The sequence below is a fragment of the Lithobates pipiens genome, unplaced genomic scaffold (genome assembly GCF_037356315.1).
Source record: "Lithobates pipiens isolate NorthernLeopardFrog02 unplaced genomic scaffold, aLitPip1_a1.2 Scaffold_27, whole genome shotgun sequence".
In the NCBI taxonomy this organism is placed as follows: domain Eukaryota; kingdom Metazoa; phylum Chordata; class Amphibia; order Anura; family Ranidae; genus Lithobates; species Lithobates pipiens.
The window spans coordinates 168,773,862-168,796,589 of record NW_027507788.1 but is presented as its reverse complement, the minus strand read 5'-3'; the positions used below and the strand labels follow the sequence as shown (position 1 = coordinate 168,796,589).

Genomic DNA, 22,728 nt, shown 5'->3' with positions numbered 1-22,728 from the left:
TTATTCCATTGAATGGTAATAGAGTCCAGAGTGTTTTTTTATATTGGACAATCACGCCAACTGGTGTGCTTTAGTACATGGGAGCGGCCTCACCGAAGTGTGTCAGCTTAATTAATTGGGATTGTCATACACATCACTGGACATTTATAATAGAAGATCTAGTTATGCATGTACCTCTATCAAATCTAGCATTTAAAATATTTTGGTCTAATACCGCAAACCATTCCTTGACATAAAGCTAGGGTGTATGGCAGATCAGTTAATTCCCTGTAGAGAGCAGGAAGTCCCTTGCGCTGTGTGAAGGAAGATTTGGTTATTTAAGGCCTGTCAACCCTCTGCCATCTTCTTGCTGGGTACCTCACCTGCTCTGGAAGTAGTTTGCTAGCTCTGACGCTTCGTGGTTCAGACTCCTCAGGTGCACGATTAAATTTCCAGAGTTGGTGAACATGGCACCGCATGTTTTGCACTCATATATCCGAGGCTTGCGGATAATGTGCCGGGAAACCCGCATGTGGTGTTTGTATTCCCCGAAGGAAGTGAATGTGGCACTACATATCTGGCACCGGAAACAGCGTTTACCTTCGTGTTTCAGCCGATGCATCTTTAAGGAGTATGCCCGAGTGAATTTTTTCCCACAGCGATCGCACTGAAACGGTTTAATTCCTGAAGGAAAGAGAGAGAGGCATGCCATCAACAAATACCCACATGATATTTGTGACATACAGATATCTAAAATATACATAATACTAAAAAGCTGGACATACATTACACTACAGTTTCCTTACATTGCATAAATACGTGCTGTGTACCACCTAATGATGCCCATGTAGACTAACAGAACCAATTAAAACAGAAATTCAGGAACGACCAAGACCTGCCATGCAATCCAGCTGGGCTGAATGAAAATAAAATATTTAGAGCTTGTGTAGACAGGTAGAAAAGCTTTCTTTGACCAATGCAAACATATCTGAAATCTGAACAGAACCTGCTGTGTTTACCTAGTTCCAGACTTTGGGCATGCTACACAAAAAAGAAAAGAAAAAAAGATTCTTCTAATAGCTTACCTGTAAAATCCTTTTCTTTGAAGTACATCAAGGGACACAGAGCCATAGTTATTACTATGTGGGTTATAGGCCACCTTCAGGTGATGGACTCTGGCACACCCTAAGACAGGAAGTTCACTCCCTATATAACCCCTCCCACTACTGGGAGTATCTCAGTTTTGTAGCAAAGCAATACACATGTATACCAGAAAGAGGGGAGGGACCTCTGTGTCCTGTGATGTACTCCAAAGAAAAAGGATTTTACAGGTAAAGCTGTTATAAAAGTCCTATTTTCTTAATCGTACATCACGGGACACAGAGCCATAGTAATTACTATGTGGGATGTTCCAGAGCAATGAAGGGAGGGAGACAATAGAATTAGGGCAACATGAGACTAGAGGAGTTATACTGCTGCCTGCAGCACACTACGCCCAGAGGCGATATCCTCATGCCTTTTTGCATTCACCTGATAAAATCTGGTAAATGTTTGGACTGAAGAGCATGGAAGCTTGGTGATGCACTCCCACAAAGCACTAACAGTCCTAGTGGAGTGCACTTTTGATTTGAGAGGGTGGAATCCTCCTCTTTAAACCATATGCCTGAAAACTTATTTGCTGAGTCAATTTAGAAACAGTCGATTTCAATGCTGCCTGTCCACTTCTAGGACCTTCAGGCAACACAACAAAACATCCATTTTTTTTTTTTTAATCTGAGCAGTCACCTTCAAGTAGACCTTGAATGCTCTCACCACATCAAGAGAATGTACAAATTTCCCTTCCATAGAACAGATTCTGGAAAAAAAATTAAGGGAGAACAATATCCTAGTTCGGATAAAAACTAGACAATACCTTAGGTAGAAAGTTAGGATGAGGGCGCAATACTACCTTATCCTTGTGAATAATCAAATATGGCTCGACAAGAAAGAGCAGCCAACGCCGATACCCTTCTTGCAATGGATATGGCTACCAGAAAATTAGTTTCCTTGCCAAAAAGGACCAAGGGAATATGCTGTATCGGCTCAAAAAAAGGCAGTTTCAAGCAATGTCGACAGAACTAAATCCAAGTCCCAAGGGTTCAGGGGTGACAACCGGATGATTAAGCTGCGTTACCCCCTGAATAAGCTATGAACCAAAGAATGCGAAGCAAGTGGTTGAAATAATACGGATAAGGCCGAAATCTGGCCTTTGATAGTATGCAGGGTCAGCTTCATTTCTAACCTCATCTACAGAAAGTCAAGAATTCTACCTAGGATATACTTCCTGGGGTGCCAACCCCTGGTTTCACACCAGGAGACGTATGCCTTCCAGACTCTATAATATACCATTCTGGAGGCCAGCTTCCGTGCATAAATCAAGGTAGATACCACTGAACCTGATAGCCCACACTTCTTCAGAATATGGGTCTCAATAGCCAAACCATTAAATGTAGCATTTGTAAGGTAGGATGGAATACCGAACCTTGCGAGAGAAGGTCTGGATGTGGTGGTAGGGTCCATAGGTCCCCTACCACCATCCTTATGATCTCTGCATACCAAGATCTTCTGGACCACATGGATCACCGATCTTCCTTCCTGCTTGATCCTGCAAAGCAGTCGTGGAAGCAGCATAATAGGAGGAAATGCATAAATCAGTGAGAACTGATTCCACAGGTACACCAAGGCATCTGTTCCGTATGCTAGCAGATTCCTTGTTCTTGACACAAAGTTGTTGATTTTCTTTGAACCTGGATGCAAACAGATCTACATCTGGGAGCCCCCATCTTCAGCATATTGCAGGAAGATATCGGGGTGAAGGGAACATTCTCCCAGGAACAACTGCTGGCAACTCTAGTAGTCCGCCTGCCAATTTTCTATTCCTGGAATGAAAACAGCCTATAGGCAAGGTACATTTTTTTCTGTCAAGTTAAGATATAAATTCACCTCTCTCTAGGCCGCACGACTTGTCGTGCTCTCTTGGGGATTGATATAGGCCACTGCAGTGGTATTGTCGGATTGGATCCCGACAGGACAATTCCATAAACTGAACATCCAGGCCCTCAGGGCCAATTGCATTGCCCGGATCTCTAGAATGTTGATGGGCAAGGTCATTTTTGATCTGGACTATTTCCTTTGGACAGTCGATTCTTCATGGACTGTTCCCAATCTCAAAAGGCTGGCATCTGCTGTTACTATCTTCCAGGTAGCTGGTAGGAAAGATTTTCCCTTCTGCAGATTCTTGGTTATCAACCACCAACTGAGGCTCCGGTGCACCCTGGAGACAGACACATTATGAAATCTAGAGCTTGGACCTACTTGTTCCGAGCCGACAAAATACTGTTTCGCAGCAGCCTCAAATGAGACTGAGCATAAGGAACGGCCTCGAATGAAGCCACCATCTTTCCCAACAACCTCATGCAAAGTTGAATAGAAGGACTCTTCTTTGCTTTGATCATCTGAATCAGTTCCTTTATGGCACTGATCTTCGTCTTGGGCAAGAATACCTTTTTCTGGGCTGTATTAATAATCAGAACCAAGTATTCCAATCTCCTTGCAAGTTTTTTAAGGAGGATTTCTCTAGGTTGAGAATTCAACCTTGATATTCCAGGTAGTTGACTGTAGATCATACTTTGTTCTAAGCGGGCTACCGACTGATCCATCAAGAGCAGATTGCCTAGGTAAGCTATAATTGTTATACCTTGGGGCCTTAATCTGGCTACAGGAGAGGCCAGACCTTTGTAAATATTCGAGGTGCAGTAGCTAGACCAAAAGGCAGAGCTACAAATTGAAAAAACAAAGATTTTCTACCTTGAAACTTAGAGATTTCTGGTGAGTGGGAAATATAGGTACATGGAGGTATGCATCCCTGATGTCTATTGACGCCAGAAGTTCTCCAACTTGTAGGATGGAGACCACTGATTGGATTGACTCCATGCGGATAGAGCGGATATTCAGGAACCTGTTTAGATCTTTGAGATGTAGAATGGGTCTCACATACCCATTAGGTTTTGGTACTTTGAAAAGGTTTAAATAAAACCCCAATCCCTGCTCTTGCATGAGAACCACTAAGATCAATTTTTTGAGACAAAAGATGGTCCAATGCTTGAAAAATACTTTTTTCCTCTGGAGTCTGCGAAAATGGGAAGATAGAGCCTTTCGGAACTCAAGTTTGTACCCTCGCGTTATTCAGGAAGTCACCCATCTGCAGCCTACAGCATCTGGCATTCCTAGGCAGTCTTTCATCCAGGTACTGACCAGAACCCACCCTTAGCCTCTGAGATCAGACAAGATCAGGCCCATTTAGGGTAATGTGGCCGCAGGCTCCGACACTCTTCCTTCTAGATCCTTGAGAACTGCGGAAGTCTTCCCCCCCCCCCCCCCCCCACTCAAGCGAGTCACTTTCTGACCTGCCTGGAAGCAGATGCTCCTGGTACTGGAGAAGGAGCTTGTTTAAATGAAGTATGTTTACTCCACTTTCAAATTAGCAAAATGATACTTTTTCCACAATAAAAATTTTTTTGGATGCATTTATCCAAATCATTCCTAAGCAGCCATTCTCCGTGAAAACAAAAACTAGCCAGGAGATTTGCATGATGCTTCGGCTGACCAACTTTTCAACAATAAGACTCTATGCCTAGGTACCAGCCAAGTGTAAGGCCAGAAGACTAGAATCTCTCATGGCCTCTATTGCCAAACATAATGCCACTGGTTACTTGGCTAAAACCTGGGTCTGCTGATTAGGAATAACCTTGGAGCACCTGTTCAGACTGGTCTCTCAAGGACTGACATACACCAATTTCTGCTAGCGCAGGTTAAGACATTAGAAAAAGTGTTTTAATAGGAATTTTCAATTTGCATTTTAGCATTGTCTATTGGACAGGTCAAACTTTCATTCACAGAGGATATAGCAGTGACAATTGCTGTTAACTCCCACTTCTTAGTGAATTTTTCCTCCATAGGAAAAAGTGTTAAAACTTTTTAGGAGGAAAAAAAATGTTAATCTGGATGATCCCACTCAGAATATATAAGCCTTTTCAGCAATGAATGGACAGGAAAGCTTGAGGAGGCTTTAGTGAACCCAAACAAGCAAGTGGGCATATCAACCGACTCAATGAAGAGTAGAAAAAAACATGGAGCAGACAAATTCAGTAAGAATTGCACCATCAATCTTTCAGATTGTGAAGCCGATCTCCCCGCATTTGACCCCTCAGAAGAGGAGTCATCAGTCTTCTCACAGTCCCCTGAGGGAAATCGCATTTTATCCCTTCCTGGGAATGCGATTACAACTGCTAGCCAATCCCATCATGGCTTGAGGAAAACCCTCTTCAGTAAAATAAACAGGGGCTGCAGTGTTGAAAACAAATGCAATATTTGATAGCCCTGATCGTTTACTCTGACCAGCCACCCCAGAACTCTCAGGGGAAAATGCCAATGTAGAGGGTTTAGAGCTTGTAGGAGTTCCTTTTTAAGCCCTTTTTTTGGGTGTTTCTCCCCCCCTCCCCCCCACCCCTTCTGACCATATCCCGATGGACAAATGCAGAGGGACTACCAGAAGAAAATCGATCCACTGCTTTAGCAAATAGTGCAGCAACTGCCGCTGCTATTTAATGCTCAGTCTGATGCTTTTAGTAAATGTGCCAAAGGAATACCTGTGTCACTACTTACATGCCTCTTTTTAGCGTTTGTGTCTCTCCGATGCAAAAAATTGAGCCTTCTAAAAATATCCCCTCACTGGACATTGCTGCATGACAACGCCACGCCCACTCCGTGTCCCCCACGCAAGCGTGGGCCTCCTCCGATCCGTTGGGATTGCGTGTGTGGTAGGGCGGTGAGGAGGAGGGAAGTGACAAACCCACCGAACAGAGGCAGTGGAGAACGGAGCAGTATCTGCCAATCGTTCTGCATCTCCCTCTACTCAGAAAGAGGGGGAGAGCTTTGTAGGGGAGTGTTTGTTTTTTTAAGAGAAAAATCCCCCACCCAACAACTGCAGATTGCTGCAGTGGAGCTCAGCACAGCACATCTTTACTCGTGACCAACACCTTAGACACTGGCGAAAAAACTGAGGCAGTCGCAGTAGTGGGAGAGGTTATATAGGGAGTGAACTTCCTGTCTTAGGGTGTGCCATTGTCCATCACCTGAAGGTGGCATATAACCCACATAGTAATTACTATGGCTCCGTGTCCCGTGATGTACGATTAAGAAACCATCATCATTGTACAAAGGACATGTGAAGCACACCCGGTCTCTCCATCTGATTCTAGGACTTCCCTCTCGGTATACAGCAGCTGTCAGCTTTAATCAAAACCAAGATTGTGGAGTACTCAGAAGTGGGGCTTTTGCAGCTGTCAAAAAAGCAGTCTGAATCAGTGTTTATAAACTATACTGTTCAGAATACAGAAAAATACAAGGTAATAATGTTACTTTTGTATTATTCTGTTCATTCATTTGCAGATCAATGGAATGAACCTAGATCTGCATATGAAGTCAGTAAGGCTGATCCACATGCGATGTCTGTGTGTAATGCAAATTCAGCCATACAGATTGTATGGCTGAAGTCGCACCAAAATGGTGCAAGCCCCTTTTTTGGTCCGCACTGTAATCGGATAGCATAGGCGTTTACACCCATGCGACCTGATTCCTACTCCATTTGGCAGTTCGCACTGCAATCTGCAAACCGGACCTGGGCGCTTCATTAACTTTAAATTGACACCCGCAACAGTTTGTAGATGTCAGTGTGAACCCCTGGCAGGTGACGTGCGCTGAGGGAACCGGCACTGGAATCGTGCTGGCTTCCGCATCACATATGAACCATCATTAAATTCAATCGGACAAGTAAAATAAAAAAGTCCTCTGTTTAAACCCTTAGTTTATAACCTTTTTGTTTTGTTTGTTAACATTTTACACAACATGTATTTACAGGTTTCCTATTTAAACAAGCACAATATTGAAAAAAAAAGAAAGGAAAAAAAATAATAAACAAACACAAAAAAAAAAAAAAAACTTTAATTTGTAAACATTGCAATGTTTTGTACCAGAATCACAAATTTAGTGTAATTTTGACTAGGACAAAATTGACACTTTATCTGCAGTAACACCATTTTTAAACACTGCAAAAAAAAAAAAAAAAAAGTGAGTTTTGTTTAGATTTTTTTGCGTTTTATTGTCCAAGAATTTGTGAGAAAGAAAGAAAAAAAATAGTTGCAAAATATCACGAAAAGAAAGCCATATGTATTACCTTGTTAACTTAAAGTGGTTGCAAACCTCATATGCATAATTTCTCCAATACAGGCACCATTTTATAGTTTTTTGTTGCGTAAAACTCCAAACCGCTGTATTATTACCTCTGTATTTTCATCTCAAAGCCTGTCACAGAAGTCATGACATCACTGGCCCCTCATCCCCGCTGTACACTCACGCACTAGCGCCAGCTCCTGCTGGGAGGTGCAGTGTACAGCTGGTAGGCGAGGCCAGTGACACCACAACTCCGCCGCTCACAGACCAAAGATTTCCAGAGAGCTGTGATAGGCTTACAGATAAAAATACAGAGGAAAAAATACAGCGCTTTGGATTTTTACAGAACTATAAAATGGTGGATGTATTTGGGAACTGATGCTTAGGAGTTTTATAAGCACTTAAAACTAAAAATTATTTTACTCAAGCTGGGGCAGCAGGAGACATGCACCCTTTACTCAAGCTTGTGCAGGAGTCTTCTCTGCATGATAGTCCGTCAAAGGAGTGGTGACACTTGTGCTGCTTTGCTCATTTAGCTAAAATGTTCAGATTCATTTTCGTCATCTGGGTTTACAACCACTTTAAGGACAAAGTTATTGCCAAATATACAGGTCTATAGCAGAAATGTAAAAATGTCTCTGGCCCAAAAGGAGGTGAACAGGTGCGAGAGGCAATGTGGTTAAAGAAAAAGGCTAGATGTTGCTTTAGATCATCCATACTGCAACATTAAAGTAAATCGGAATCTGTTGACCTGCTTTTATTTGCATTTCAAACTTCTGTCATATCCAGGAAAACGTTGATCTACACAAGCCCTAAATAGATATTTAAGTTCAGTTATAATAAATGTCTAAAAACTTTCCATTAAATTACCAGAATTCCCTGTGCACTAGAAATAAGGCAGAGAGCAGGAGTATAAGCACTATGTGCCCAAGTGATATAAATCAATGAGCAGAATTACAAACATTTTGGCAGATAAAAATCAAACACACATACATATATATATCTACTGTAAACTTGGTTGCTGGAAATTCTTTATAAAGAAACCATTTACTCCATTAGATTTAGACAAAACTGGAAGCTTTGGAGGGTCTAGTAACAGCAGAACATGATGGGTTCACAGGAATGCATGAAGAAAATGGAAGCAAACCTGGGTCGGAGTTAGCAGCCCTCAAAGCGCTCTAGAGATAAAAGCTGAGAGAGAAGTGAAGTGGACAGACGACACCACAAACAGACACTATGGACATTTATAACCCCCACCCACCACACCCCCAGTACTGACCAGAATGTATCAGCATGTGCTGCTTGAGGTTCTGGATCCGAGTGAAACGCACTCCGCAGGTGGGGCACTGGAAAGGTCTATCAGGGCCGTTGGGACTAGGCCGCTCTGTACTGCTTGTGGAGGGAGTCAGGTACAGCTGGTAAGGATACTGAACATTTTCCAGTCTGAGAAAAGACAACAGAAACATAAGCTTATACCAATGGCTCCTCCAGAGGACTGGTCACTTGAGATTTACACCAGAGGCTCTTCTAGGGAACCTTTCACATGAGCTTTACATCAGAGGCTCCTCCAGAGATCCTGTCACATTAGCTTTAAACCAGGGGCTCCTCCAGTGTACCTGTCACATGAGCTTTACAACAGAGGACCCATCACATGAGCGGGACCTGTCACTCAGCTAGCCAAGAACTGCAGAGAAAATGCACATCAATCCATAACCAGGGTGGAACCTCCATTAGCAGCTTCCCAACACTAGAACCTTTACTTATTGGAACATAAATTATTATGTTGTGTTTGCTGTTAAAAAGGTAGAAATTCACCATCACTCTAAAAATGTTTTTTCAGAATTCATTATAAACACATGCGGACTAGGACATAATCGAGTCGCGCTGCAATGCCCTGAAAACATTGGCATTTGGACTTGATGTGACATTACTGTATGCGTTTTTATTGAATTTTGGAAATGCATATTTGGAGTGCTGGTGACATTCTACTCTTCACTACAGCACCATCCATTGAGGTCATTGCATGGATTACACATGGTCAAGGACCATCAGAACTGTGCTGCTCTATACAACATTTGCTTAATGTTTCCCAAAAAAAAAAAAATCACATTCCCATTGTTATGTGCCCATTCTGAAACCTACTGCATGATGTTTCTGCTGTGTAGAATAATACAATGCCATCAGGGACTGCATTTCCAATGTAGGATGAGGAATTTGACACACAACCCGTAAAAACCAGTGATCCTTACTAAGCACATTTGAGCTCTGAAAAGACTAACAGCTGTCTGAAAATCTTACATATTATTTAACATGTTATAGAGGTTCTTCAGCCATTCTGCAAAAGTAAAAAAATAAAATAAAAAATAAATAAAATAAAACTAGCTGCTGATTTTAATACCTGTTCCACAGTCCAGCGGTGTCCCCCCATGGGCCGGTTTCTTAAACTGTCTTTCGTCCCCAGCACCAGCATGTTAACTGTGGGCAGCTGGCTGTGATAACTTGCAGCTTTACAGCTGGATGTCCACTGTGCATGCATGAGCTGCGCATTGTGAATGGTCCCGCAGCTTTCTGGGACATGTACCATTGCCATGGCAATCCGAGCAGAAGTGTATGTACGTACGTACCTACCTGTCAAAACCATGTACCCCTGCCCCTCCCTTCCCGTGTGCAAATTATGTCAGAGGAAGGAAGAGGAGGAACAAGAGCGGAACTGTCTCTTTTGGGGCGAAGTTCCACTTTAATGTAAGCTGAAAAAGCATTTTATGATCTTGCTATGTAGGTTCTTGTTTGGGTACTTCCTTTTATAGGAAGACAACACTATTTCCTTGTATCCCATTTGTGCTTTTCCAATGTCACTCTGTCACACAGGCTTCTGATGGAGACTACAAGTAGCCCTTTCTACACACATTATGGTACATGGTTGTCACCATCAGGAACTCTCCCTAAGGGGGTGAGCAACACAGCAACATATAACTGCCAACATACCCACAAGAAACACAAGCGTTTAGGAACTCGAAAAATACTTGTATAACAGTTTGAAGCACCTTGTGACTGAAGTTTGCATCAGTAGAAGTCTGAACATCCACCTTGCAAAATGTGGAAAACATATGAACAGAGGGCCAGGTGGTGGCCTTGCAAATTCGAGATACAGATGCTAGATGATGAATAGCACAAGAGATACCAAAAATCCTGGCGAGATAGACTCTGGTGGGAAAAGGAACATTTCTCATATGGGTGTAGACTCTAAAAAGCCAGCTGTCTAATCCACCTAGCAATGGTGGAGCGGGGAGCAGGGTGTCCTCTACAAGGATCTCCAGACAGCACAAAAAGGAACTCTGTATTGAGAAAAGAGGCCATGGTTGCCATGTAGATTGACAGCTCTGACCATATCCAAATATTGTACGGCAAATTTCTTGTCATGGTTTGGGGCAGGACAGAGGTAAGGGGAGACACTGTCCTATATGGAGGTGGAAAGAGGAAGACACCTTAGGTAAAAAAGGAAGCCTTTTGTACAAGACACGGTGGTTTTGAGACTAAACAAAAGGTCCTTTTCGAGAGAGCTGTTGACTCCAAGAAGACAACTCTAAAGTTAAGGTCTTCCAACGGGCTGTTTCTAAATCAATTCAAAGAGAGGGTCCCTGAAGGGCAGAGAGCACCGGGTTTAAATCCCAAGACGTCACAGGAGGTGGAATGGGGGAAGAATGTGAGCAACTCCCTGTAGAAAAGTCTTGATAAAGGATTGCGAGGAAAGAGTTTTCTGGAAGAGAATGGATAAGACAGAAACCTGCTCCTTGAAAGTATTCAAGGCTAGACACTGGTCAAGACCAAACTGAAGAGAAGCCAAAATACAAATATTTCTTGCGGTTAAGCCTTCTAACCTTGCAACAAAAACACTAAAGCCTTCCTTGTGTGATGGTAAATCCTGCAGGAGTTACATTTACTTTCTAGAAGTAAGGAGGAAATAACCGAATAAGAGATACCCCTATCCTTTAGGACATATTTTTCAATAGGCATGCTTTTAAAGACCGTGACCGTGCAGGATGGAACTTTGTGCCAGCAAGTTTGGTCTTTTTTTGGAAAGGCCAAGGCTTGCCCACCAGAGGTCTGAGTACACCTCTGTGTCCTTCTGGGACAATTTGGTGCGATGAAAATAACCAGGACTCCTTCCTCCTCTATTGTGCAAAGCAGTTGAGGGAGAATCTTGACTTGAGGAGAGACGTAAACCAATTGGAACGGAGTCTAAGGAACCACTTACTAATCACTCATTTACGGCAAAGGCTCCCTGGTCTTGGCCATCAAATTGTTCAGTTTGCTGTTGAACCTGGAGTCCAATATCCACATCTGAATTTTCCACACTTTAGACAGATTTTGAAAGATCATCTCAGTGTGCAGAGAGGGTCTATGCATCAACAGCTTAAAAAACCCACCTGTTGTTGGGTCCACACCAGAGCAAGAAAGCAGGTTTCTGCCCGTGAGAACAGACTTGTATCTTTTAGGGCTACTAAGCTTCTGGTGCCCCTGAATGATTTATGTATTTTGTGACCTTGAAGAAGGGAGGTCCAATGTTGTACAGACAATCTGATGGCTTTCGGTTGCAAAATGTTGACAGGGAGTTTGCAAATCCTGTGGGGGCCCCATGTCCCCTGGACAGTCGAGAGTTGTAAATTCACATCTGTGAATACAGCATTTCTCTGAAGGAATAGGTTTCCAGGTTTCAGGGCAGGATCGAAGATCCACCATGCCAGGAAGATCTTTGTTTGGCTGGACACAAGCACTGGGTGATTCAAAGATTGGGTCTGCTTGTTATATATCTTGAGGATGTTAGATTGAAGGGGTCTGGTGTGAAACTGGGCAAAGGGAACCCTCAAGAAGAAGCAAAATGAGAAGTGTTATTGTGACCCGAGAGTCCAAGAGCTTAAATATAAAGGATGCAATCTTCTAACGGAAGAAGACACTGGCTTGAGCACAGGTACTCCAGACGGTGTGTGGGGTGGAAAGAAGACCTTGGAAAGCTGACTATCCAGTCAAAGGTTTGAGGGAACTGGGTGGTCCTTTGGACATTGGCAAACAAGGAGGAGGAGTACTTCAGCAGGAGGTCATCCAGGTAACCTGTGACGTGAATGCCCTGGGTTCATAGAAGAACCAGAAAGCAAGTACTAATCTCTCACAGCAAAATTAAGTTTGGTCACTGTAAATAGGTTTGAATAGAAACCTTAAAATCATTCTTCTGAAGGAACTGGTACAGCCAACCCTTGTTGTGCCTGAAGTTAGTGCAAGGCAGTCATTGAATCTGCCTCCTTTGGTCTGTGGTTTGAAGCTGGCAGATTGAAAGGTAAAAAGTAAGGAGTGAGCAAGGATAGAAATTGTGTACCCGTTTGAAATGACAGATTGGATTTAGAGGTCCAGGATGTTTTGGCTCCACAGTGGAGCAAATGCTAACAGACATCCCCCCCCCCCACTACAAGGAGTATGAGCACCCCTTTATTGCGAGGACGACGTTTTGGAAGGGCTTGGTGGGCAGAGGCTTGTAATAAAAAGGAAGTTAAGTCTGGGTTTTGAGGTTGACATGTGAGTAGGATGGAAAGACCCCTTTCCTTGAGTATAGATAAAAGCCGTTAGAGCAGGAGGCCAGCTTTTTCTTAAGAATACCTTTTCCCAATGACTTCCTTGATGAATTTGTCAAGGGATTCCATAAAGAGGCATTCACCATCAAATGGCATGTGTGTAAGATATTTCTCACAAGCAGGTTAGGCAGACCAAGCTTTTAGCCAAAAATCTTGCACATGCACACAGGAAAAAAAAAAAAAGAGGAAGAAGGATTCCCGCCACTTGTCAAAATGCATTCTCAAAGAGTAATGAGCACAAAATGGGGCTGAAGGGATAAGCTGTGTTTGTTCTAAGAGAGCAGAGTCTTCAAAGACAGGCTCCTTGACCAATTGGCGATAGTCTGGAAAATGGCATGAACTGCTGGCTGTAGGGTTGGACGTGGAAAGATAAATAAATAAGGCCTTTAAAAAGGCTTCAAAGCACCCATCAACAGAATCCCTAAAATAGGGACAATCCTCAATAGGAACTTTAACCACTTGCTTACTGGGCACTTAAACCCCCCTCAGTCCCAGACCAATTTTCAGCTTTCAGCGCTGATGCACTTTGAGTGACAATTGCGCGGGCATACAACACTGTACCCAAATGAAATTTTTATCATTTTTTTCCCACAAATAGAGCTTTCTTTTGGTGGTATTTAGTTACAGCTCGGAGTTTTATTTTTTGCTAAACAAACAAAAAAAGATGCAAAAAAAAAAAAATCATGTTTTAATAGTTTGTTATAAAATTTTGCAAACGGGTCATTTTTCTCCTTCATTGAAGTGCGCTGATAAGGCGGCACTGATAGGCTGCATTGGTGGGCACTGATGGGCTGCATTGGTGGGCACTGATGGGCTGCATTGGTGGGCACTGATGGGCTGCACTGGTGGGCACTGATAGGCATAGTTAAGGCGGCACTAATAGGCACAGATAAGGCGGCACTAATAGGCACAGATAAGGCGGCACCGATGGGCACAGATAAGGCGGCACTGATGGGCAAAGATGGGCACAGATAAGATGGCACGGATGGGTGGCACGGATAAGTGGCACGGATGGGTGGCACGGATGGGCACTGATAGGTACCACAGATAGATGGGACTGATGGGCACTGATAGGTGGCACTGATAGGTGGCTCTGATAGGTGGCACTGCTGGGCACTGATGGGCGGCACTGCTGGGCACTGATGGGCGGCACTGGGGTGCAGCACCTTTGAGGCAGATTGGGTGGCACTGTGGGTGGCACTGTGGGGTGGCACTGTGGGTGGCACTATGGGCACTGACAGGGGGCACTGACGGGGGGCACTTACTTTTTCTTTTATTTTACTTCAGGATGGCACTGCGGGAGGCAGCTGGGCACAGGCAGGTGGCAGGTGGTCCCTTGTATTGATGGCCGTGATCGGGACTGATGTCCCGATCACGGCCGCCGGTGATCGGCTTTTTTTTTCTCTCCTCGCGCTGTCAGCGCGAGGAGGAATAATAGCCGATTACCGGCTCCGTTCTATCACATGATCAGCTGTCATTGGCTGACAGCTGATCACGTGATAAGGGGTCGGGATCGACCCCTTACACGGATCGGTGATCAGGCGAGTCTCACGGACTCGCCGATCACAGAGCGCGCCGCGCGCGCCCCTCAGGGGGCGCGCAGGCCGTTTGTAACCAGGACGACGTCAATAGACGTAGTCCTGGAAATGTAGGTCCGCGCTAATGCCGTCATTTGGCAATAGCGCGGATCTGAAGTGGTTAAGGAGTTTGAGAACTGAAGTGGCAGGAGCCATTACGGAAGAGACCATTTCTTAAAAAGCTTGGCAAAAGCATAAACCTTTTCAGGGCTGAGTGCATATCAGTGTGCATACTAGGGAACTCTTTTTAGACTTAGCCAGTCTCTTAGTACCTACAGAGGTTTGTTTAGATCGAGGAGAATCAGGTGCAGTTGAGCAAAGACTAGCGCACACTACATCAATTAGTGTTTCCACAGTGGAAAGCATTTGGCGCAAGGTCATAGCTTGTAACTCATAAGTTCCAGGGGAAGGAAAATCCTCTACTGCCTCCACTACAAAAGCAATGTCTGCATTACTTTCTTCCATACCTTCTGGAAATAAAGGAGGTTTTGCTTCAGATTCTTACAGGGTTGGGAGGGAAATCGGGATGTGTAGCCTTTTCGGCCTCTGGAAACCAAAAGGTCCTTGAAGTGTTAAAAGTTTTCCAAAGAATTCAGATATAGTGACAGAGAAACCTGCTTTGTCAGACAGACCGCATGGTGTTTGCTTGAGAGAAAGCTAGAACGAGATGAGGGAAGTGGTGTCAATATAGAACATGGCTCCATTAATAAGGGAACAGCTATCACCGAGCGTTGTTCCTTTCCTGTAGAACGTCAACAGAACGCATCTTATTCTAGTCCTTTTTCTCAGCTCTCTTGTGCCTGTGATCCGCCACTGCAAGCAAATGGATTCCCAGTGGGGTACTCATAATTCAGGTGTGTGGAACAGAAAGGGTTTTGCAGGTATGAAAAAGAGCTGGTCAAGTTTTTGCTTCTGTGTCTCTGTAGACGATGGCCACTGGAAAGCAACAACAAACTGTGCGCTCTCGGTAGAACAGGCTTGTGGAAATATGTCATCTGGGAGGTGACAAAATTACTTCATCCTTTTGAGAGTCCAGAAAGGAGGAGGAAAAAACATCAATTCAAAATGTGTTAGTGCTGAAAAGCATTAAGAGACAAAATGGCAGGGATTAGTGAAGAAAAGTGAATAACTCCTAATCCTCTGCCCACTAAACCATATAGTGTGCAGCGCCCAGCAGATAAAACACCTGTAAATGGAGTGCATATACAAGAAAATGGTCTTACCTTATCCATGACACTGGGCATATCAAGGTCCAGGCTTTGTCCATCATGCTGGGAGTACCCACAAAATCGCTCTTCACGGTATGGACACCATAGAATCAGACCAACGCCCTGGACCCTTATAGCACCTGCAGCTAACATTTCACTTTTTGCTAAGGAGCGTACCTAGCACAGAGTCCAGCGCCCGCAGCAAACATTACAGGTGGCCCCACAGAGTGGGGATGAGGAACAGTCCCTGAGGTACACACCAAGGGTAACTGACATGGAAACTGCTGGGTAGCGCAAGGCAATAAGTAGTCAGATGTTGACAGAAGTTTTAGAAGAAAAAAAAATGTTAATGGTTTATATAAATAAAAAATAGAAAAATATTTCCCCAGTAGAGAACAGAACAGGTTTATTACCCGAGGACAGTAGCCAAAAAAAAAAAAAAAAAGAGCCTCTCAGAGTGGACGGGCTTATATGGGTATGTTCAAGGGGCAGCCCTAGCAAAAGTTTTTGCAAGTGTACTAACACCTGAAGGTAGCAGCATATAACCCATGCTCTATGAATACTATACTGTAGGATTAAGATTGTTTTTTTTTATAATACAGTGAACCAACTGAATTTTATTCAATTAGAGTTTACCTCTACTTCAACTTACAGTTATTGATACTACATCTCTTCTGTATGGACATCAAGTAAGCAAACTATAAATACCATCTAAAGATTAGTGCACAGATCAGGAACGTCCCAGTGTTAAATAAAACCTTAGGGGAGATTATGTTCCCCAAACACCAGGCTGCCAGCAACGAGTGGTGAGTACGTTTGAATGGAAAACTGAAGCCATAGTGGGTCCCCCTTGTGTGCATTGCACACATCATTATTATTATTATTATTATTATTATTATTATTAACGTTGGATCTTGCAGTAACTTTTTAACCTGTGACTAGATTCCTGACATGTTATAGCAGGGGTTAGCAACCTTTTGGGCACAGTGTGCCGAAAAATGTTTTCAAAGATTGAGCGTACCAATTTAATAACAAAAAAATGGCAACTTCACACTCTCAATGACAAACTTTAGTAGTGAGAAATTAACAACCTGCACACTCACGCCTCAGATCACTGTCCCCCCACCAAACTTCTGCCTCACCACTGTAACCCCCTGCTCAACTCCCCCACCACTGTAACCCTCTGCACATTTGCCCCACCATTGTTTCCCCCCTGCTCTTCTGTCCCACCACTGTAACCCCCTGATCATCTAACCCCTCCAATGTTCCCCCTTTCTCATCTGCCGCACCACTGTACCCCCAGCTCTTCTGCCCCACCACTGTAACCCCCTGCTCATGTGTTCCACGGATCTATCTCCTTTCTCCTCTGCACATCTTCCCCACCTCTGTACCCCCCTGCCCCACCACTGTAACCCTCTTCTCATCTGTCCCAACAAAGTACTTCCTTTATCGTCTGCCCCAACACTGAACCCCCCCCCTGCTCATCGGTCCCACCATTGTAACCCCCCGCTCATCTGCCCCATCAATGTGCCGCCTTTTCTCATCTGCCCCACCACTGTACCTCCTGCACATCTGCTCCACCGCCGTATACCCATGCTCATCTGCCTTACCAATGTACCTCCTGCACAGTCGACCCACCTCTGTAACCCCCTGATCTCCTGCCCCACCACTGTAACCCCCTGCTCATCTGTCTCATCAATACACCTCCTTTCACATCTGACCCGCTTTTCTACCCCACTGTTTTTTTGTCCCACCACAGAGCCTCCTTCTCATCTGCCCCAACACTAAATACCCCCTGCTCATCTGGCCCAATACTGTACCCCCCTGCACTTCTGTCCAACTGCTGAACCCCCTTCTCATCTCTTCCACCACTGTACCCGCCTGCTCATCTGCTCTACCGCTGTACCTTCTTCTCATCTATGATATGTGTGATATGCAGAGTGGTGAAAGGAAGCAGAGATGAGACACATCTACATGTCCTGGCACACTCACCCTGCTGATCCACGTCTCACATCCAACCCACTTGCTTGTATGTGATGCCACATACAAGCATCTGGAATGGATGCGCAATGACGCGCTCAGGTCAGGGGCATTTTCTGAAAGCAGTGGGCCTGTGTGCAGGATCATAAGTTGGGCCCCCGCAGCTGAGAAAAAAGTGCAGCGCTCTGCATCACAGGAAGAGTTGGGTGTGATTTTTATTGTGCTGAATACTGGCTGTGGCTTAAAGAGACAGAGTGCAGGAGTTCAATAGTAAGGGATGCAAAGGTTCAGGAATAATTTCAACAAAGTTCCCAGAAGCTCAACAGTAATTCCACAAACTGTCACCTGATTGGGGTTTTCTCAATCACAGTGAAATCCCTTCTTTCTGAGATTGGTAGTGGCAACCAAGTGAATTGTCTTTCTCCAGATGGCGGGGCTAGCAGGACTGTGATTGGCTTTAGCAGTGGCCAATGGCAGTCTTCCTCCTCCTGGAAACAGGGACCCCCCCCCCCCCCCCAAAAGAACTGCACACAATCTCTTCACCATAACAAGAGCTGACGATTGCAGCTACAGCAAAGTTACAGAACCAGACAATGTTTCCCATCTTTTACAATGTGTGGAGGCACAGTGCCTCCCCCTCAGTGCAGGCACGGTGTGGGGAATTCTGAAATTGGAATGCATTAGTGTCTCACTGACACTTCCCTACGCTGCTCTGCCGATGGGGAGGGAGTTGAGTGCTGGCAAAAGAGGCTTTGTGTGTCGCGTGCGGAACCAGTGGCGGGGGTTGCCTACCCCTGTTTTACAGTATCGTTTTTGAGAAAAGCTCCACCTATTTTCATTAACAAGCTGTCCTTGAGCTCTAGTTAATCAATCTGCCTAGGCTGAGATGATGCCATCAGTCTGCTTCAGATAGCAGGATACATTTTCTTCTTACTTTGCTCTAACCCACAGATCACACTGCAACACTAACTTTGTAGCAAGTCACAAGGTGGGAGACTACAGCAGGGGCTGGTCTGAGCGAGGCATTTGTGAACACAGCCAACAGGATTTACATAACTGTCATCTCAGGCCAGGTAGTAGATGGTGACCCTGAATGATGGCTGAAAAAACAAAACAAAAAAAACGCACACTTCTATGTCCTTCTGGAGGGAAAAGCTGATGGACGGCATTGTCTCATTGTCATGGGGGCACTGTGAAAAAACGACCTGAAAGCGTTATACTGACACATTATTTAGCATGCAGCACTTAACATGAAAAATATATCTGACATCAACGTTACTTTCACTGGAGCGGCAATAAAAATGAAGTGTATAATTTTGCACGGGATCAGAAATACATATAGACTAGAACAATCTTAGTTGCTCAATAAAGAAATGACAAACCATGTCACATAATGCTTGCACACTGCAGATACCTACCTGTCATCATCATCTGCATGAACATTGGCGCTTGCTGGTCCCTGGAGCGCAGGTAGTCCTTCCCCAACACCCTCATCGATGGAGCCTAACACACAAGAACAAAAGCATACGCTCAGAAGCCGAAGCTCAGGTCTGATGTACCATTCTCGCATTTATAGGCCAAGTAATATTTTGTCAGATACAGGATTAAAAGGTTACTAAAGATAAATACATTGATCTTATTGAAATTGTTTTTTTTTATTACTCAAAAAGAAAATGAAAATAACTTACTGTAAATTTATTTTCTTAGAATACATTGGCCACTTATCTACCAGAGCAATTTTCTTAATTTTTTGTACAAATTATACAATTATACAAGAGACCCTGAAGAATAAAATGGTGGCAGTTGCAATTTTTATGTTGTACAATATTTGTGCAGCTATTTATCAAACACATTATTTCAGGAAACAAAAACACTAAAATGAAATGTAGTGCAAAGAAGCACAATATCATAGTTTGGAGGGGAAAAAAACATAAAAGTTGGGGTTGCATCAAGTTAAAGTGGTTGTGTAGTCCTTTTTGTAACTTTTACCTACAGGTAAGCCTATAAGGCTTACCTGTAGGTAAAAAGAATATCCCTAAACCTGTGCAGTTTAAGAGATATTCCCCTCGGTATGTGCCGCTGACTTCAGCAGTGCATGCGCACAGGGGATTCTTAGCTGAAAGTCTGGCAGTTGGGAAGTGACGGCATTGTGACTCCGGCCACTCACAGCGCCAGAGCCGTGATATTCGGAAGACACGCAGAGGGAACATGTCAGCTCCCTTGGCATGGACCAAGTGAGATGCCGGGGTCTGGGGGAGAGTTTACAACCACTTTAAATGTATTGCTTTTACAAGGGAGTTAAGGGGGGGGGTGGGGGGGGGGGGGAGGGAGATCTCTTAATGCAAACATCAGGGGTCTATTAGGCCCCCGTGTCTTCTGTCCTCCACTGCAACTGATCATCCGCTGAAAGGCAGCTTTGGACCTGGAAGTGAAGTGATACACTCCTGGGTTCATTACTCACATGGCGCAAAGAAGAATGGATGTTCCCCAATCACTGCCTGCTCTCAATTCTACAGCCATTCACCACAGTCCTGGGTTTTCTGGAGAAGTGGAAGGGAACTAGGCCTGTGACTAAGGATTATTTTCATAATCGATTAGTTGGCCGATTATTGTTTCGATTAAATCGGATAATAACAAGTTCTCAGGCACTTACATGTATGGATGGTGTACTGAGCTGTATGTGTGCTGCACTGTATTTCCTGATATGTAAACAAATAATGCAATCTTTACGCAGGCCAACTAATCGGCTGGCTGATTAATCGATTATGAAAATAGTTGACAACTATTTTCATAATCTATTCGTTGTTTCGGCCCTAGAGGGAACCATTTGCTCACTTTTACCTGCAGCAACAGACCTGAACCCCTCAAATACATTAAGGTTTATAAACTTAGGGGTTTAGGAACACAGAATACACCAGGTCATGCTGCTGCCATTAGAAGATAAGACACTGGCAAACAAAGCTACATGCAGAGCTCAGCATGTCCCCTCCCACCCAAGCCTGCCTTGGATTTAGGGGCAATTCACACCAGAATGCAGTGCGGGAAACCTGCGGTTTGTACGCATTTTCTGTACCGTGTTCAAAACGCTCTGCACTTGCAATATGCAGAGGATGTCAGCATTAACTTACCGATACCCCAAACACAGGTCACAAATGCATTGTGCTTGCCTGCACCAGATTGAATTGTACAGTAGTATCATGCGATCTGGGTACAGTGCATTTTTTTTAAAGTAGTGCAGTCCAGCTCAATTTCAGCCCATTCACATACTGCACCCAGATCGCACGTGAATCTCAAAGTAACACACAGCACATTCCTGTGCTATTCATGGTGTGAACCCGCACTTAAAGGAATAGTAGTAAGAGTGGATTATAAGAACAGAGGGACTTGTGTTCCTTAATGTACCCCAAGAAATGGATTTTAAAGCCTTTAAAAAAAAAAAATAATAATATATTGGAAATTAAGGGATGCAGGATAAAATAATTACGTTTACTGGGTCATCAATAAACAGTCTAACCAAGCGGTGGGCTACATAGAAAATTAAAAACTCAAAGGCCCACCTAAACCAATTAGTTGGCAGAGGTGCCTCAACAGGCACCACAGAGCTCTCTGAAGAACCTTATAACTGAAGCCAGCATCTGTTGGGACCTGGACATCCACCTGGTATAACTTGGCAAAGGCGAAGCAAGTTGTCTCCTAAGGTGACCTCCAGGAATGACAAATCAAAGTCATACTGTTGAAAGAATTGTAGCAGAGAGACTGACTCACACAGCGTGTACCACATCAAGCGAATGGAAGGAAATTTTCTTAAGATGTTTTGGAGCAGGAAAGAGATGGTAGAACAAGGTCTTGGTTAAGGGGGGGGAGAGAAGAGGAAAGAAAAAAAGGCTTTGGGAACCAAAACAACTTAAGCTGCATTCACACCTGAGCGTAGCGTTTTTTTACCACGACTTGCCGCATTTTTGTGCAGGGCAAAAGGTCACCAATGTTAAAAGAAGAAAAACGCCATAATCTGCTCAATTCGAGCGACAAGAAAGGGTCCGGAACTTGTTTGAGCTTCAGGCTTTCAGCTTCAGGTGACATGGAGTGGAGAATAATAGATTTTTTCCCCCTCTAGCGTTTTGTAGCTTCAGGCTTCAAGCTACAAAACGCTCAGGTGTGAATGGGGTCTAAGTCTTTGTGTAACACAAGAAAGGGTTCTTTATAAAAAGGAAAGCTGCCAACTCAGATTTGCCTGGCAAATGTGATGGAAACAAGAAAGATGACCTTGCAAGTAAGGTTAGACAAAAGGAAGATCCTCGATAGGTTCAAAGGGCGGTTTTGGAAAAGCCAACAGAACTAGGCTGAGATCCAATGGAGTAACTGGGAAACTTCCAGAAGGACTAATGTTAGTAACACCTTGTATGAAGGCCCTCACCAAACATTAATGGAATTTCAAAGCCAAATGGTGACCCAGATTATGCTGGAGACGGGCAAGATTTGTCCCACAGAGTTCTTGCGATGGAAATCTCTTGAGAAATATACTTTCCGGGTGTAATGGTAAACTTTGAACGTTGCATTCCTAGCCTTTAAAATGTGTAGTAATAACCGAATCTGACAGGATTAACTTTTCGGGCTTCAATAGCCAAAACATTAACGTCAGCAACTAAGAAGCAGGGTGGTAATCCAGACAACAGAATAGAAAATCTGAAAGATCTGGGAGGGCCCTCAGAGTCTGCCAGGGGTCAGTTGAGGTCCAAGTACCTCATTCAACTAGGCCAGTTTGCTGCAACAAGAATCACTGGAACATCCAACATCTCAATCCTGCAGGGCAAGAGGATTTTTGGAGGAGAAATGGTGTAGACCGGACCGAAGAGATTCCTCTGAATCACCAGAGAATTCGCTGCAAAGGCCAGAGGTCCCTGTAACTGGAGACAAACTTTCTCAGCTCATAGTTGAATATGGAAGCCAGGAAGATCATGTGTGGCATTCACTACTTTTAACAAAAGGTCTTGAAACACCTCAGTATGATGAGGCCAATCTCCAAAATCTAAGTGTTAATGACTGAGAAAGTCTACTTATCCACACCTGGGATGTGAAAGGCAGCCAGGTCAG

At 44.0% G+C, this 22,728-nt stretch overlaps 1 protein-coding gene across 3 annotated transcripts in view; it reads right to left on the bottom strand.

The window, feature by feature from the left end:
* ZBTB44 (zinc finger and BTB domain containing 44) overlaps positions 1 to 22,728 on the bottom strand; it is a 135,145-nt gene that overhangs the window by 31,252 nt on the left and 81,165 nt on the right. For 2 of the 3 annotated variants that reach the window (XM_077457873.1, XM_077457874.1), the window contains 3 exons: positions 19,056 to 19,140; positions 8,528 to 8,691; positions 363 to 663 (listed from right to left, as the gene is read on the bottom strand). In XM_077457873.1, coding sequence (XP_077313999.1) covers positions 363 to 663; positions 8,528 to 8,691; positions 19,056 to 19,140 — 550 coding nt within the window. The remainder of the gene's footprint in view (positions 1 to 362; positions 664 to 8,527; positions 8,692 to 19,055; positions 19,141 to 22,728) is intronic. The other variant, XM_077457875.1, reaches the window with a different exon arrangement.